Raw genomic sequence first — 14,374 nt, 5'->3', positions numbered from 1 at the left:
TCCTCAGCCATCGGGGGATCATATTGTTTCTTTATCTGCGGAATATGAAATGACTGCTGCCATCTAGCGGCTGGAAGTTTAATTGCAACATTCAAGCATCAGCTTTAAAAGCTGCTGGAGTCTACTGTATCCTCTAGTCCTCAGTCATCGCGGGATCATATTGTTTCTTTAGCTGCGGAATACGTAATGACTGCTGCCATCTAGCGGCTGGAAGTTTAATTGCAACATCCAATCATCAGCTTTAAAAGCTGCTGGAGTCTACTGTATCCTCTTGTCCTCAGTCATCGGGGGATCATATTGTTTCTTTAGCTGCGGAATACGTAATGACTGCTGCCATCTAGCGGCTGGAAGTTTAATTGCAACATCCAATCATCAGCTTTAAAAGCTGCTGGAGTCTACTGTATCCTCTTGTCCTCAGCCATCGCTGGATCATATTGTTTCTTTAGCTGCGGAATACGTAATGACTGCTGCCATCTAGCGGCTGGAAGTTTAATTGCAACATCCAATCATCAGCTTTAAAAGCTGCTGGAGTCTACTGTATCCTCTTGTCCTCAGTCATCGCGGGATCATATTGTTCCTTTAGCTGCGGAGGACGTAATGACTGCTGCCATCTAGCGGCTGGAAGTTTAATTGCAACACAAAACTGAACAAATGACATGAATATATATGCACATGTTACTTGTGAACAAATACATTGACTTACTGAAATTTAAAATAATAAACAAATAAATTAAACAAAAAAAAATAATACATTTACAAAAAAGATAAATAAATACATATACAAATAAAATAACAAAATAAAATAATTGTCAGTAAAATACTAGTAATTATTAATTTGTTTTGAAACTACAAAAATATTTTCAAACATCAGCTTTAAAAGCTGCTGAAGTCACACGGTATCCTCTCGTCCTCAGTCATCGCAGGGATCTTGCGGGATTTCATTGTTACATTAGCTGCGGCTAAACGTAAGTGACTAAGTAAGTAAAGGTTGTTTAGTCATTACGTTTCGCAAAGGACCAATAAAATCCCTCAAGATATTTCCGAAGACTGAGGACTAGAGGATACAGTCAACTCCACCAGCTTTTTAAGGTTGATATAACGAACAAATGCTGTGAATATTTGCATGTTAATTGTATACAAAAAAGTGTTATTATTATTTTATAATTTCAACAACGCGATTATTTTGGCTGCGGAGGACGATATAACAATAGGAAATAATTATCAGTAAAATACTAGTAATTATACCATCAATCGTGCTATAACACTAATACACACAAATATATATATACATATACTTTGCTCTCATATAACTGTCTTTACGGTATTACAGTCATTACTAATAACAGCCATTACTATCCATGTAGACTAATACTGACAGAAGTATTATGTCAGCATTCTTTTTAAATATTGCTTTTATTTTGAAAAACCGAAAATGGCTTTAAAATTATTGACATCATTTGACATTTTTTTATATTCTTTAAATGTAACATTTATCCAAAAACATGTTAAAGAATTTGGAATGAAATATCTATCAATGTGTATATTTTTATCAATATGTTTTTTTTCCACTAAGACGTTTTTATTTGTTCAGGCTTTTCCTTGATTATCTGGAACTCCTGTTGTGTTATCAGTTTTATCTTGACCTTTAAAGTATATACTTTATTAAATATTGTTTTGATTGTTTAAGCGCTTTGTGACCCTGGTCTAGAAAAGCGCTATACAAATAAAAATTACTTACTTACTTACTTATATACTGTATAAATAGTACATATAATATGGCTTTTCACTATAAAACTCCTGAACAATAAAATAAAATCAACATAAAACTAGCCTACTATTTAAATACAGTAAAACCTTTCTATGAGTTCTATGAGAGGGAGTGAGACGAAGCAAAAGTCGTTTTTAATTTTTTTTTTTTTTTTTTTTTCATTTCAATTGTCAAAGATAAAAATAAAAAAAACAGAAAAGCAAATCTTTTCACAATTCTACAGGCGTAATATCGGGGGGAAAAAAGTTTATGAACTGATTTTTATAATAAAACAAGTTGACATTTTTTTTTCAATCCTTCTCACTTCCTGTTCCCTCCGTCCCTCAGGTGTTCGGGACGTTGGAAGCCGCCAAAGAGAAATACCGCATCGAGGACTACTGCGTGAGCCAGATCTCGCTGGAGCAGGTTTTCCTCAGCTTCGCTCAGTTCCAACACTCGACCGAGCGCAGCTAGAATCAGTCGAAAACTCTTCTATCAAAAACACTTTTTATGGTTATAAATACGCGTCAACTCGAACTTTATTTCCGGACCAGAACAACAAAAACGCTCCGGTCGCTCACCTTAACGCGCCTTAATCGCCGTAGAGCGTTTTGGAAACGAACGTTTGGAGAAAAAAAAACAAAAAATAAAACGCTGCTGACCTTGAAAGACTTCTGGGAAGTGAACCCATGGTCGTGTCCGGCTGATTGTCCACGAGTGAATACTTGAATTTTTTCTTTTTTTTTCCCAAGTCAAGATCAATCGCTTTGGTAACATGTCGCTGAACTTGTCAATCCATCCATTATTTCATCCTTTTTTTTAAAAACGAGTTTTGAAGGATTTATCCTTTTTTTTTAAGGTTTGTTTTTTCCAGCTATGCATTCCATCAGATGTAGAAAAACAATGTGGATCCAAACATGAAGAATAACTTTGTCCATGAATCAGGGACACGACTGTTTTTTTTTTTTTCCTCCGTCCAAGATCATGAAGCCTTCCGTGCATTCTTAACTTCGCTCGCATTCATGTGTTCGAAAACCACCAAAAAAATGTATTTTTTTGTTATTTTATCTTGTTTTTAACTTAAGCCTCGTCACATGGCGTCGTTTGCACTTGTCTTGAATGTGACTTGAAGCAGCAAAGAGTCCAAATGTAAAGTCGTCGCTGCAGATACTGGAGTTTTATGAACTATTGTAAAGATATTTAAGAGAGAAACAAAAAGGGAATATATGTGATTCTGTAGTGTAGCACAGAACTGACCACCTGTGTATGTATGATACTCTTTTTAAATTAAACACTGCAAAGTGTTGGTGTTTTTTTTTTTCGTTTTAAAAATAAAATTGTACGACTCGACTTGTTAGGTCATGTGATTATTAGGTGTGTGTACTGGCAACAACCCATGATACAGGAGCATCAATACGATATACAGTGATACTGTAGTAACAAGTATATATGTGTAGTATTGTCGAGTACTTGACCACATGACTCTCGACGAAGTCGTAACTAATTTATTTGTTTTCAAACCAAAATACGTCCAAACATCAGCTTTAAAAGGTGCTGGAGTCTACTGTATCCTCTTGTCCTCAGTCATCACAGGATCATATTGTTCCTTTATCTGCGGAGGACGTAATGACTGCTGCCATCTAGCGGCTGGAAGTTTAATTGCAACATTTAATCATCAGCTTTAAAAGCTGCTGGAGTCTACTGTATCCTCTTGTCCTCAGTCATCGGGGATCATATTGTTCCTTTATCTGCGGAATACGTAATGACTGCTGCCATCTAGCGGCTGGAAGTTTAATTGCAACATTCAAGCATCAGCTTTAAAAGCTGCTGGAGTCTACTGTATCCTCTTGTCCTCAGTCATCACAGGATCATATTGTTCCTTTATCTGCGGAGGATGTAATGACTGCTGCCATCTAGCGGCTGGAAGTTCAATTCCAACATTCAATCATCAGCTTTAAAAGCTGCTGGAGTCTACTGTATCCTCTTGTCCTCAGTCATCACGGGATCATATTGTTCCTTTCTCTGCGGCGGACGTAATGACTGCTGCCATCTAGCGACTGGAAGTTCAATTGCAACATTCGATCATCAGCTTTAAAAGCTGCTGGAGTCTACTGTATCCTCTTGTCCTCAGTCATCACAGGATCATATTGTTCCTTTATCTGCGGAATACGAAATGACTGCTGCCATCTAGCGGCTGGAATTTTAATTGCAACATTCAAGCATCAGCTTTAAAAGCTGCTGGAGTCTATTGTATCCTCTTGTCCTCAGTCATCGCGGGATCATATTGTTCCTTTATCTGCGGAGGACGTAATGACTGCTGCCATCTAGCGGCTGGAAGTTTAATTGCAACATTCAATCATCAGCTTTAAAAGCTGCTGGAGTCTACTGTATCCTCTTGTCCTCAGTCATAACAGGATCATATTGTTCCTTTATCTGCAGAGGACGTAATGACTGCTGCCATCTAGCGGCTGGAAGTTTAATTGCAACATTTAATCATCAGCTTTAAAAGCTGCTGGAGTCTACTGTATCCTCTTGTCCTCAGTCATCACAGGATCATATTGTTCCTTTATCTGCGGAGGACATAATGACTGCTGCCATCTAGCGGCTGGAAGTTCAATTCCAACATTCAATCATCAGCTTTAAAAGCTGCTGGTGTCTACTGTATCCTCTTGTCCTCAGTCATCCCGGGATCATATTGTTCCTTTCTCTGCGGCGGACGTAATGACTGCTGCCATCTAGCGACTGGAAGTTCAATTGCAACATTCAATCATCAGCTTTAAAAGCTGCTGGAGTCTACTGTATCCTCTTGTCCTCAGTCATCATGGGATCATATTGTTCCTTTATCTGCGGAGGATGTAATGACTGCTGCCATCTAGCGGCTGGAAGTTCAATTGCAACATTCAATCATCAGCTTTAAAAGCTGCTGGAGTCTACTGTATCCTCTTGTCCTCAGTCATCGCGGGATCATATTGTTCCTTTATCTGCGGAGGAAGTAATGACTGCTGCCATCTAGCGGCTGGAAGTTTAATTGCAACATCCAATCATCAGCTTTAAAAGCTGCTGGAGTCTACTGTATCCTCTTGTCCTCAGTCATCACAGGATCATATTGTTCCTTTATCTGCGGAGGACGTAATGACTGCTGCCATCTAGCGGCTGGAAGTTCAATTGCAACATTCAATCATCAGCTTTAAAAGCTGCTGGAGTCTACTGTATCCTCTTGTCCTCAGTCATCACGGGATCATATTGTTCCTTTCTCTGCGGAGGACGTAATGACTGCTGCCATCTAGCGGCTGGAAGTTTAATTGCAACATTCAATCATCAGCTTTAAAAGCTGCTGGAGTCTACTGTATCCTCTTGTCCTCAGTCATCGGGGGATCATTTTGTTCCTTTATCTGCGGAATACGAAATGACTGCTGCCATCTAGCGGCTGGAAGTTAAATTGCAACATTGAATCATCAGCTTTAAAAGCTGCTGGAGTCTACTGTATCCTCTTGTCCTCAGTCATCGCGGGATCATATTGTTCCTTCATCTGCGGAGGACGTAATGACTGCTGCCATCTAGCGGCTGGAAGTTTAATTGCAACATTCAAGCATCAGCTTTAAAAGCTGCTGGAGTCTATTGTATCCTCTTGTCCTCAGTCATCGCGGGATCATATTGTTTCTTTAGCTGCGGAATACGTAATGACTGCTGCCATCTAGCGGCTGGAAGTTTAATTGCAACATCCAATCATCAGCTTTAAAAGTTGCTGGAGTCTAATGTATCCTCTTGTCCTCAGTCATCGCGGGATCATATTGTTCCTTTCTCTCCGGAATACGTAATGACTGCTGCCATCTAGCGGCTGGAAGTTCAATTGCAACATTCAATCATCAGCTTTAAAAGCTGCTGGAGTCTACTGTATCCTCTTGTCCTCAGTCATCGCGGGATCATATTGTTCCTTTATCTGCGGAGGACGTAATGACTGCTGCCATCTAGCGGCTGGAAGTTTAATTGCAACATTTAATCATCAGCTTTAAAAGCTGCTGGTGTCTACTGTATCCTCTTGTCCTCAGTCATCACAGGATCATATTGTTCCTTTATCTGCGGAGGACGTAATGACTGCTGCCATCTAGCGGCTGGAAGTGTAATTGCAACATTTAATCATCAGCTTTAAAAGCTGCTGGAGTCTACTGTATCCTCTTGTCCTCAGTCATCGTGGGATCATATTGTTTCTTTAGCTGCGGAATACGTAATGACTGCTGCCATCTAGCGGCTGGAAGTTTAATTGCAACATCCAATAATCAGCTTTAAAAGTTGCTGGAGTCTACTGTATCCTCTTGTCCTCAGTCATCGCGGGATCATATTGTTCCTTTATCTGCGGAGGACGTAATGACTGCTGCCATCTAGCGGCTGGAAGTTTAATTGCAACATTCAAGCATCAGCTTTAAAAGCTGCTGGAGTCTATTGTATCCTCTTGTCCTCAGTCATCGCGGGATCATATTTTTTCTTTATCTGCGGAGGACGTAATGACTGCTGCCATCTAGCGGCTGGAAGTTCAATTCCAACATTCAATCATCAGCTTTAAAAGCTGCTGGAGTCTACTGTATCCTCTTGTCCTCAGTCATCGCGGGATCATATTGTTCCTTTATCTGCGGAGGACGTAATGACTGCTGCCATCTAGCGGCTGGAAGTTCAATTGCAACATTCAATCATCAGCTTTAAAAGCTGCTGGAGTCTACTGTATCCTCTTGTCCTCAGTCATCGCGGGATCATATTGTTTCTTTAGCTGCGGAATACGTAATGACTGCTGCCATCTAGCGGCTGGAAGTTTAATTGCAACATCCAATAATCAGCTTTAAAAGTTGCTGGAGTCTACTGTATCCTCTTGTCCTCAGTCATCGCGGGATCATATTGTTCCTTTATCTGCGGAGGACGTAATGACTGCTGCCATCTAGCGGCTGGAAGTTTAATTGCAACACAAAACTTAACAAATGACATGAATATATATGCACATGTTACTTGTGAATAAATAAACACAATTATTTTACACTCATTTATTGAAATATAAACCATAAAATAACTATCTTAAAAAAACACACTCACAGTGCTGTTGAATATCAATACAGTATCGTTAAAAAATAACATGGCGACATATCTGTGTTAGTATTTTTTCTCACACGCCTGGTGATCGACAAATGTCTCAAAAACAGATTAAAGGGATTAGTTTGTGTTCGACTCCTACTTAAATAATAGACATTTTGGTCCCTGGTGTGACCCCCCTACGCCCTATAGAGTCGCGGGGGCAGCGGTCTAAGTAAAAGAGGCTCTTTCGAGTGAACAAGAAAACAAATACTTTCCAGTACTCTTTATATTATTTGTGGTATTCTCAGTATTCTCAAGTTCAACTAAAGTGTTGATTTAAGTGTCTTAAATAGATGTTGTGACTCTATCGACTCATCAGTGTCTGTTTGAACAAAACTCTATTTAATAAATATATTTACATTAGAAAATGATCTTAAGCCCCGCCCACTGAAAACACTTGTTTTTTTCTCGAGCTAAAATCTTGTTTATCCTTAACCACGCCCGCTCTGCTGTGATTGGTCAGACATCAAGGTTTGTCAACGCGCGTCGTCAATCCCCGGAAAGTCTCCACCTCTAAGGGAAGTGTACAGAAGGAAAACTATCTTAAGCCCCGCCCACTGAGAGGAGGAGGAGCCATGATTAGGACATAATGGACTCCGCTCTCGTAACCTCTCGTTCGCCCAGAACTTTATAAAGTATTAACTTCAAAAACATGGTCATGAGGAGGGACTTACTGCATCTTGAGGAAGACTTTAACATAAACAAAGTTGTTATTGTCACATTAGTTACCCTTTAAGTTTGACAAGTTTAAGTTAAGTTTAAAAAATAACGTGAGACAGACATTTTATATAAAAAAGATGTTAAAACAACGTAAAAGCCCTTTTTAAATGAACCGACGATGGAGTCCGTTCAAGGTCCCTCCACTTTGATGGTGCTGCCCTGGTGAGTCAGGGGTTGAGAGGTCGCCTGCGTCTGCGTGGACGCACACTCCGGCAGAGTCCTGTGGTTCAGCTCCGCCTGCAGGTGAGCGCCCACCGGCGACTGGGTGAAGGTGGAGAAGGCCTGGGTGTACGGCGGCAGGAGGGGTTGGGCGCTCGGCTGCGGGTACGAGCCGGGGAGGCCGTCGCCACCGCTGCTACAGGGGAGGAACCCGTTGATGCTGGGCGGGCTCATCCTGAAGGTCTCCACGGACTCCAGGGCGTCCAGGGAGCCGTACCCGGGCTGGCCGCAGGACGGGTACGAACTCTGGTTGAAAACGAAGGAGTCTTGGCTGAACGCCGCGGTGGGAGGGGAGTTCCTTTTGGTGTGCTGCGGGTTCGTGCCGCGAGGTTCTAGTCTGCACGCCAGGAGCTGCAGGGTCTTCAGGATCTGCTTCTGGATGTTGGTCTGCTCCGCTTGCTCCTTCTCCATGCGACCCTGCTGCTCCCGCAGCACCTTGACGGCCAGGCCCAGGCTCCGCACCTCCACGCCCAGGTTCCGGATTTGGTCCGGCAGACCGTCTCTGGCTCTGGGGTCCTGGCCCGCCTGCTGTGGACTTGGGTTTCTTTCGTTCTGAGCCTGCCCTCCAGGGCTCTGCTGTTGAAATACCAACTTCCCGGGTTGGCTCGGCAGCCGGATGCCGATCCGGGGAGGGATGTCCGGGCCACGTGCCGACACGACCGGTCTGGGAAAGGTCACCTTTCTGGGTGAGCCGCTTCCTCCTGGCTCTGGACAGCTCTGTGGAACACAAAACAATATGAAGAGAAACTTTTTTTTAAATGCCAGGAAGATCTTCTTAAGGGGAGAGCTCCACCTTGTGGCCATTTCCATAACAATGTCACATTTTAAAGCGATGAGGACACCCGAGGTTATCTATATAACCATGGTTCTACAAATGCATAGAACACATTTAGAGGGAGATAAGGCCTTATATAGAGGCGGCCACTGCTGCCTGGTGAGTGCATCGATCTTTCTTAGCAACAAGGCAGAGCGTCGAGGTAACCTATAGCGACCAGTGTGTGTATTGTCAAGAATACAGAGTGGACAATACGATGCCATATTGCCATACTGTAGTAACATTTGTTGTATTGTCGAGTACTTGACTCTGGTGTTGCAGAATTTACAGACCACGTGACTCCCGACGAAGTCGTGACGGCTTTCATTTTTTTTGAAAGTCGTCTGTATCCTCTCGTCCACAGTCATCCCCAGGATCTGGTCGGATTCCATTATTCTTTTAGCGGCCAAGGACGTGATGACCGCTGCCATCTAGTGGCCGTGAATATTTTTGCATGTTAATTGTAAATTTGGTTACAAACATTTTATTGAAATATAAACTGTGACAAATTTAAATTTGAAAGAAACATTTTCTGACAAATCAAAAATGGATACGGTGCTGTTAAATGTCGATAAATTGCTAAAAAAAACGTGCGATATATCGGTTTATCTATATTTTCTGACACCCCTACTACCAGGAAGAACTTATTAAGGGGGTGAGCGCCAACTAGTGGCCATTTCTATAACGCATCACATTTCTAACTCACCTTATCCGGCTGTGGTGCTGCTAGATTCCGTTGGACCCCCACCTGGTCTCTCCTCAACAATGACGTCATCTGTTGGACGGTCTTGAAAAAAGATTTAAACGTGATTATCTGGAATCAAACGTCATTGTTAAAGCACAGGCGGTTTCGTACCTTCATCCTCTGTGACAACGCTCGATCCAAAAGTTTTCTTCCAGCTACCAACATGGAGTTGTTGGCCGGAGACGCCGTGACCCGTCGCCGCGCGTTGCTAGCGAGAGACGTCACGCTCACGATCTGGATGTCGCCGTCCTTCTTGTCTCCGCCGTCGATCTGCTGCTCCGTCCTCGCCGGGCCGCTCTGCTCGTTCGTCGTCGGCATGTTCGTCTCCCTCATGTGGTTCTGCGCCCCGGCCTGGAACCCCAGTGGTCTGTTCTGGATGTTCACGCCGGACGTGGCGAGTCTGGGCGCCATGGGTCCGACCCTCCCCGGTGGCCTTCCCTGGAACTCCCTCAGGAACAGGTAGATGGTCTGAACCGACACCATGATGTCTTCCAGCTCCAGCACGGCTTTGATTTTGCGGAAGCTGAGACCGGCCTTACGAAGTTCCACCACTTTGCACTTTGCCGCGTCGTCCATTCGCCCCATCGCTGCTCAGTCCTGGGACACTCTGAACCTCTCCAGAGAAGGAAAACGTACAAAAATTACCACCTAAAACTTTTGTTTGCAGACAAACCACATCTTAAAATAATATAAAAGTAACACTCTGATGCTTTCTAAGTCTCTCTTAGTGAACTGCTTTTTTTCATGGACATTAATAACATCTTCATTTTACAAGTGTGTGTATATAGCAGAGGTGGGCAACAATATTTCCTTAGGGGCCAAATTTTATACAATCCCTGTTCTTAGGGGCCATCAAGCAAAATTAAAGATGAAAAAAAGAAAAAAAGATATGTTATAAAATCAAGCTAAATATCCTATAATTCATTTTTTTTAATTGTATTTTATATAAATGTTTAATGTAAATCTGATATAATTTCATTTTTGTAATCTTTATATGTTATTTTTATATACTCACAAAAATGTCATAACTAAAAACCCTATCTTACTATTAAGACACAAGTAATGTATATAAATTAAAAATTAAATAGTTCGTTTCTATATGATCTGTGACCTCATGAGGGCCACATAAATGCGGTTTTAGGGCCAAAACCTTTGTCCAGGTTCTGGATAACAGAGTAGTTAAATTTGAGTTATTGACAAGACTACAAAGCACAAATTTACGAATGTGCTACATATCCTGAATGACAGAATGAAGACTTAAGGGAAACGTTTACTTTAATTTAATCTTATTTTGAAGCAAAACTTAAATGCAAGATCTTTTGTATCTGAAATACTTGTTTTTGTTTTTAAAAAATTCCATATTAGTTTCTGGTTTAGTGGAGATGTTTTAGACTTTTTAAATGACATCTGATTTAAACATCCTAAAACAACTGAATGTATTAAAAAACGTCGAGGTTATCTGGTTTGTCCCTGCAGTTGTTTTTTTTTATCAACAGGTAAGTGTGTAATCCAGTATTGCTTTATTGCATATCATAGTATAAACACCAACACAGAATACTATTACTTTTCAACCCAGGACAACAATGATAGTTTGAATTACCATCGTTAGCTTAGCTTCGGCTCGAGCTTACCTGGTTAAAAACGGTCGATGACTCTTTGGAAAACATACAATAGGGTTAATAAACGAAATATTCCATCCATCGAATCATTTCGCGTCGTTTTCATCAACCGTAAATCCGCGGATCATTGTCTGCAAATCAACTGAAACATAAATAAACAAAAGAGTTGTGAGCGGCGACTCGTTTATTGCGTCACTTCCTGCTCGGCGTCATCACCGCGCGACTTTCTTACCAGGCCGCGTCCGTGTCTCTCCTCATTCAAAGAAATGTAAGTTTTACGTCTCAAATCCTGTGTAGTTTCGATTAAATCCCTCTGTTGCATGTGTTACTTTGTAGATGGTGACACATGAAGGTCGGAAGGTTTTGTTAAACGAGCTTTTAACGCTAATAATTCGACACATTTCGACCCCGTGGCTCTCCTGCTTGTTTTCTGGCGACAGTTGAATAAAAAGTCAATGGCGGCGAGTTTCGTTTAGATTTAAAACGTGCGAGAATAGACTGCACTATTTAACTGCACACGATTAAAACCCTTAAGTTAAAGGATTAAAAATAATAATATTACTCATAACATTGACTATTTATTGCTGCGCTACGTCTCCCATTGTAGGGAATGGTGCTTTGAATACGATCGGCTGCTTTTAATCATTTTAACTGTTATAAATAAGTTGAGATTCAGTAAAGTTTAATGTTTTAACAATTACTGTTGGATATTTATATCAAATGTAGTTGAGTTTTGTGCTTTTGGGGACCATTTAAACAGAAAATAATGTCGTCGATTTTACACAATTATTTGACGCCAAACAAACGTATTGATGTCTCAGACCTATTTTTTTTAAATTGCTATTTGTTGTTTGAATGTTTTAAATTAATTTCATTTAATTTTCACGGAAATGAAATGCAATTTTTTTTACCTGTTACAATTAATTCCATTGTTCAATTTATTGAATTATTATTATTATTTTTTTTATGGCTTTGACCGTTTTAACACAAAGTAAAAGGATTTATTGCAATTTTTTCAAAGTGTATCAATATTTAACAGCATTGTGAATGGGTTTTTCTATCAAATCCTGCTTTATTATTATTTACTATAGTTTTATATTTTAAATAAGTGTGTGTGTAAAATAATTAGATTTTTACAAATGTACAATTAACGTTCACATATTCCGGGCGTTAGGACATTTTTTGTGTTGTATTTAAACTCCGGCTGCTAGAATGTATCAATCATCACGTCCTTCCGCAGCTAAAGGAACAATAAAATCCAGCAATGACTGAGGACGAGAGGATGCAGTCGACATTAGCAGATTTTAAAGCTGATGTCTCGACACGTTTTGATTTCAAAACTAATGAAAGCAGTTACGACTTTGTAAAGAGTCATGGGGTCTGTAAATTCTGTAATACCAGAGTCAAGTACTCGACAATACTACAAATATATCCTTGTTACTACAGTATCGCAGCGTACCGTATTGCTGACTCTATTCGAGACAATATCTCTACAAATATATTATTTTCCTTTCAGTGTAGTTTTGTTTCTTCTATATCTGGATATGTGTGTATCCAATGTATATATCTTAGTTATTCATTTATTTGTTATATTTTCCAGGGCACCATCAACTACAAAACGGAAAGAGGAGGAGAAAAACAAAGAACGAACAAAAGAAAAAAGCAACACTAAGGAGGGAGACAAAGAAAGAGGACGGGAAAAAGTGCGTAAACGACGCAGTGCCTCTTCTGGAAGCAGCAGCAGGTGTGTACCCTCTTATTTTATAGATGTAAAAGGAGGGGTAAATAGTTTTAATGTGCATAATCAGGTCCAGCTCTAGTTCTAGCAGCAGCTCCGGCTCCAGCTCGGGCTCCTCGAGCGGATCCAGTTCTTCTGGATCCAGCCGCTCCGGATCCTCCAGCTCTCGTTCGTCATCCTCGTCCAGCACCTCGGCGTCTCCCAGTCCCAGCCGCCGGCGCCACGACAACCGCCGAAGATCTCGCTCGGCGTGAGTTGATCTCAACGGCATCACATTTACTTCAGGTCATAATTGGGCCGTTGTTCATTTCTTTGGTTTGTTTTTATCACCCAGGTCCAAAACCCAAAAGAAGGGAGATGATAAGGAGCGTCGGAAAAGAAGCCCGAGCCCCAAACCAACCAAGCTCCACCTGGGTCGGCTGACCAGGAACGTGACGAAGGTTCGTTCGCATCCCGATACGAAATATGTGCCACGAAAATTAAACATTTGTGTTAAAAAAAAAACTTAACTCAAATGTTTATTACGGGTAATAATTGACTCATAGATCCAAAGGTAATCTTATAGTTGTGTGTCTTGATTCACAGGATCATTTACAGGAGATTTTCGCCACCTATGGCAAGATAAAAAATGTCGACGTACTGGTCGAGCGGTTCTTCCCGCACATGTCCAAAGGCCACGGCTACGTGGAGTTCGAGTTGCCGGACGATGCCCAGAAGGCGGTCAAACACATGGATGGAGGTCAGAGTTCAGGATGTTCTGCATACGTCGATGTATATTTCAGACTAACAAGACAATTTTTTGAAAATTACAGGGCAAATTGATGGACAGGAAATCACGGTGTGTCCGGTGCTGCCTCAGCGAATCCGGGCGCCCATGCGCCGCCCCTCCCCGCCTCCTCGCAGAATGCCGCCCCCACCACCCATGTGGCGCCGCAGCCCCCCGCGCATGAGGCGAAGGCGAGTTCGACGACGGTCGTGGTCGACCCTCTTTTGTCCTTCGTCGTCTAACTCTTCCTGATCTCCCTTCAGGTCTCGTTCCCCTCGACGACGCTCGCCACCTCGCCGTCGCTCCCGCTCCAGATCTCCGGGCCGCCGGCGCCACCGCTCCCGCTCCAGCTCCAACTCCTCCAGATAGATGACGTCACTTCCTGTAAAAACCCGGAGAGCCGGCGATGTTTTGTGATTCAGTGAGAAGATGAAATCGACCCGCCCCGTAGGATTAGCTTTGTTATTTTTGTCCCCGCTAATGTTTCAGTTTTTCCTGTGCCGTGCTCGACTGGTCAGTTTTTATTTACATGCTTTTAATTTTGAGAAGAAAATTAAAAAAAATACCATGAATCAACATCTCTTACTGTCTTATCATTTAACACCATCAAACCATGATCTATTATATATATTGGACCTGGTGAAGACCTTAAAACTGAAACTGGTGATTGCTCCTGATGATAAGGTTCCATGGTTGAGTCAGTACTTGGGTGACTTAAGTCAGTCTGTCAAACTGAGCCTGAGAAACCCGGGTGTTGTATTTGATAAAGACATGTCTCTTGTTCAACACTGCAGAAAACTGACCAGAAACTGTTTCCTTCAACTGAGAAAAATCTCCAAACTTAGGAAAATGTTGTCGGAACATGATCTGGAGCTTGTAATCCATGCG

General features: G+C 41.6%; 3 protein-coding genes across 4 annotated transcripts in view; 2 read left to right on the top strand and 1 right to left on the bottom strand.

Annotated features, from left to right (window-relative positions):
• Positions 1 to 3,097, top strand: part of abca3b (ATP binding cassette subfamily A member 3b) — a 38,781-nt gene extending 35,684 nt beyond the window's left edge. The window contains exon 31 of the mRNA XM_087810076.1: positions 2,096 to 3,097. Within this exon, the coding sequence (XP_087666202.1) occupies positions 2,096 to 2,221 (126 nt within the window). The 3' untranslated portion in view covers positions 2,222 to 3,097. The remainder of the gene's footprint in view (positions 1 to 2,095) is intronic.
• Positions 3,098 to 6,800: 3,703 nt separating this feature from the next.
• Positions 6,801 to 11,142, bottom strand: LOC148064976 (uncharacterized). Its single transcript, XM_087810077.1, has 4 exons — positions 10,995 to 11,142; positions 9,475 to 9,976; positions 9,325 to 9,405; positions 6,801 to 8,521 (listed from the first exon to the last, which is right to left on the bottom strand). The coding sequence occupies exons 2-4, from the start codon at positions 9,946 to 9,948 to the stop codon at positions 7,715 to 7,717; spliced, it is 1,362 nt and encodes a 453-aa protein (XP_087666203.1). The 5' UTR covers positions 9,949 to 9,976; positions 10,995 to 11,142; the 3' UTR covers positions 6,801 to 7,714.
• A 61-nt stretch (positions 11,143 to 11,203) lies between these two features.
• Positions 11,204 to 14,062, top strand: rnps1 (RNA binding protein S1, serine-rich domain). Of its 2 annotated transcripts, none has more exons than XM_087809220.1 (7): positions 11,204 to 11,250; positions 12,583 to 12,726; positions 12,803 to 12,970; positions 13,055 to 13,160; positions 13,306 to 13,459; positions 13,533 to 13,677; positions 13,750 to 14,062. In XM_087809220.1, coding segments are annotated over exons 1-7 (825 nt in total). In that variant the 5' UTR covers positions 11,204 to 11,248; the 3' UTR covers positions 13,856 to 14,062. The 2 variants fall into 2 exon arrangements, with proteins under 2 accessions (XP_087665346.1, XP_087665345.1); XM_087809219.1 differs by having other exon boundaries at positions 12,791 to 12,970.
• Positions 14,063 to 14,374: the final 312 nt, after the last annotated feature.

This window comes from Callionymus lyra, chromosome 15 (assembly GCF_982586985.1).
Source record: "Callionymus lyra chromosome 15, fCalLyr1.hap1.1, whole genome shotgun sequence".
Taxonomy (NCBI): domain Eukaryota; kingdom Metazoa; phylum Chordata; class Actinopteri; order Syngnathiformes; family Callionymidae; genus Callionymus; species Callionymus lyra.
The sequence above is the reverse complement of the archived record's forward strand: the minus strand, read 5'-3'. Positions and strand labels throughout refer to the sequence as shown.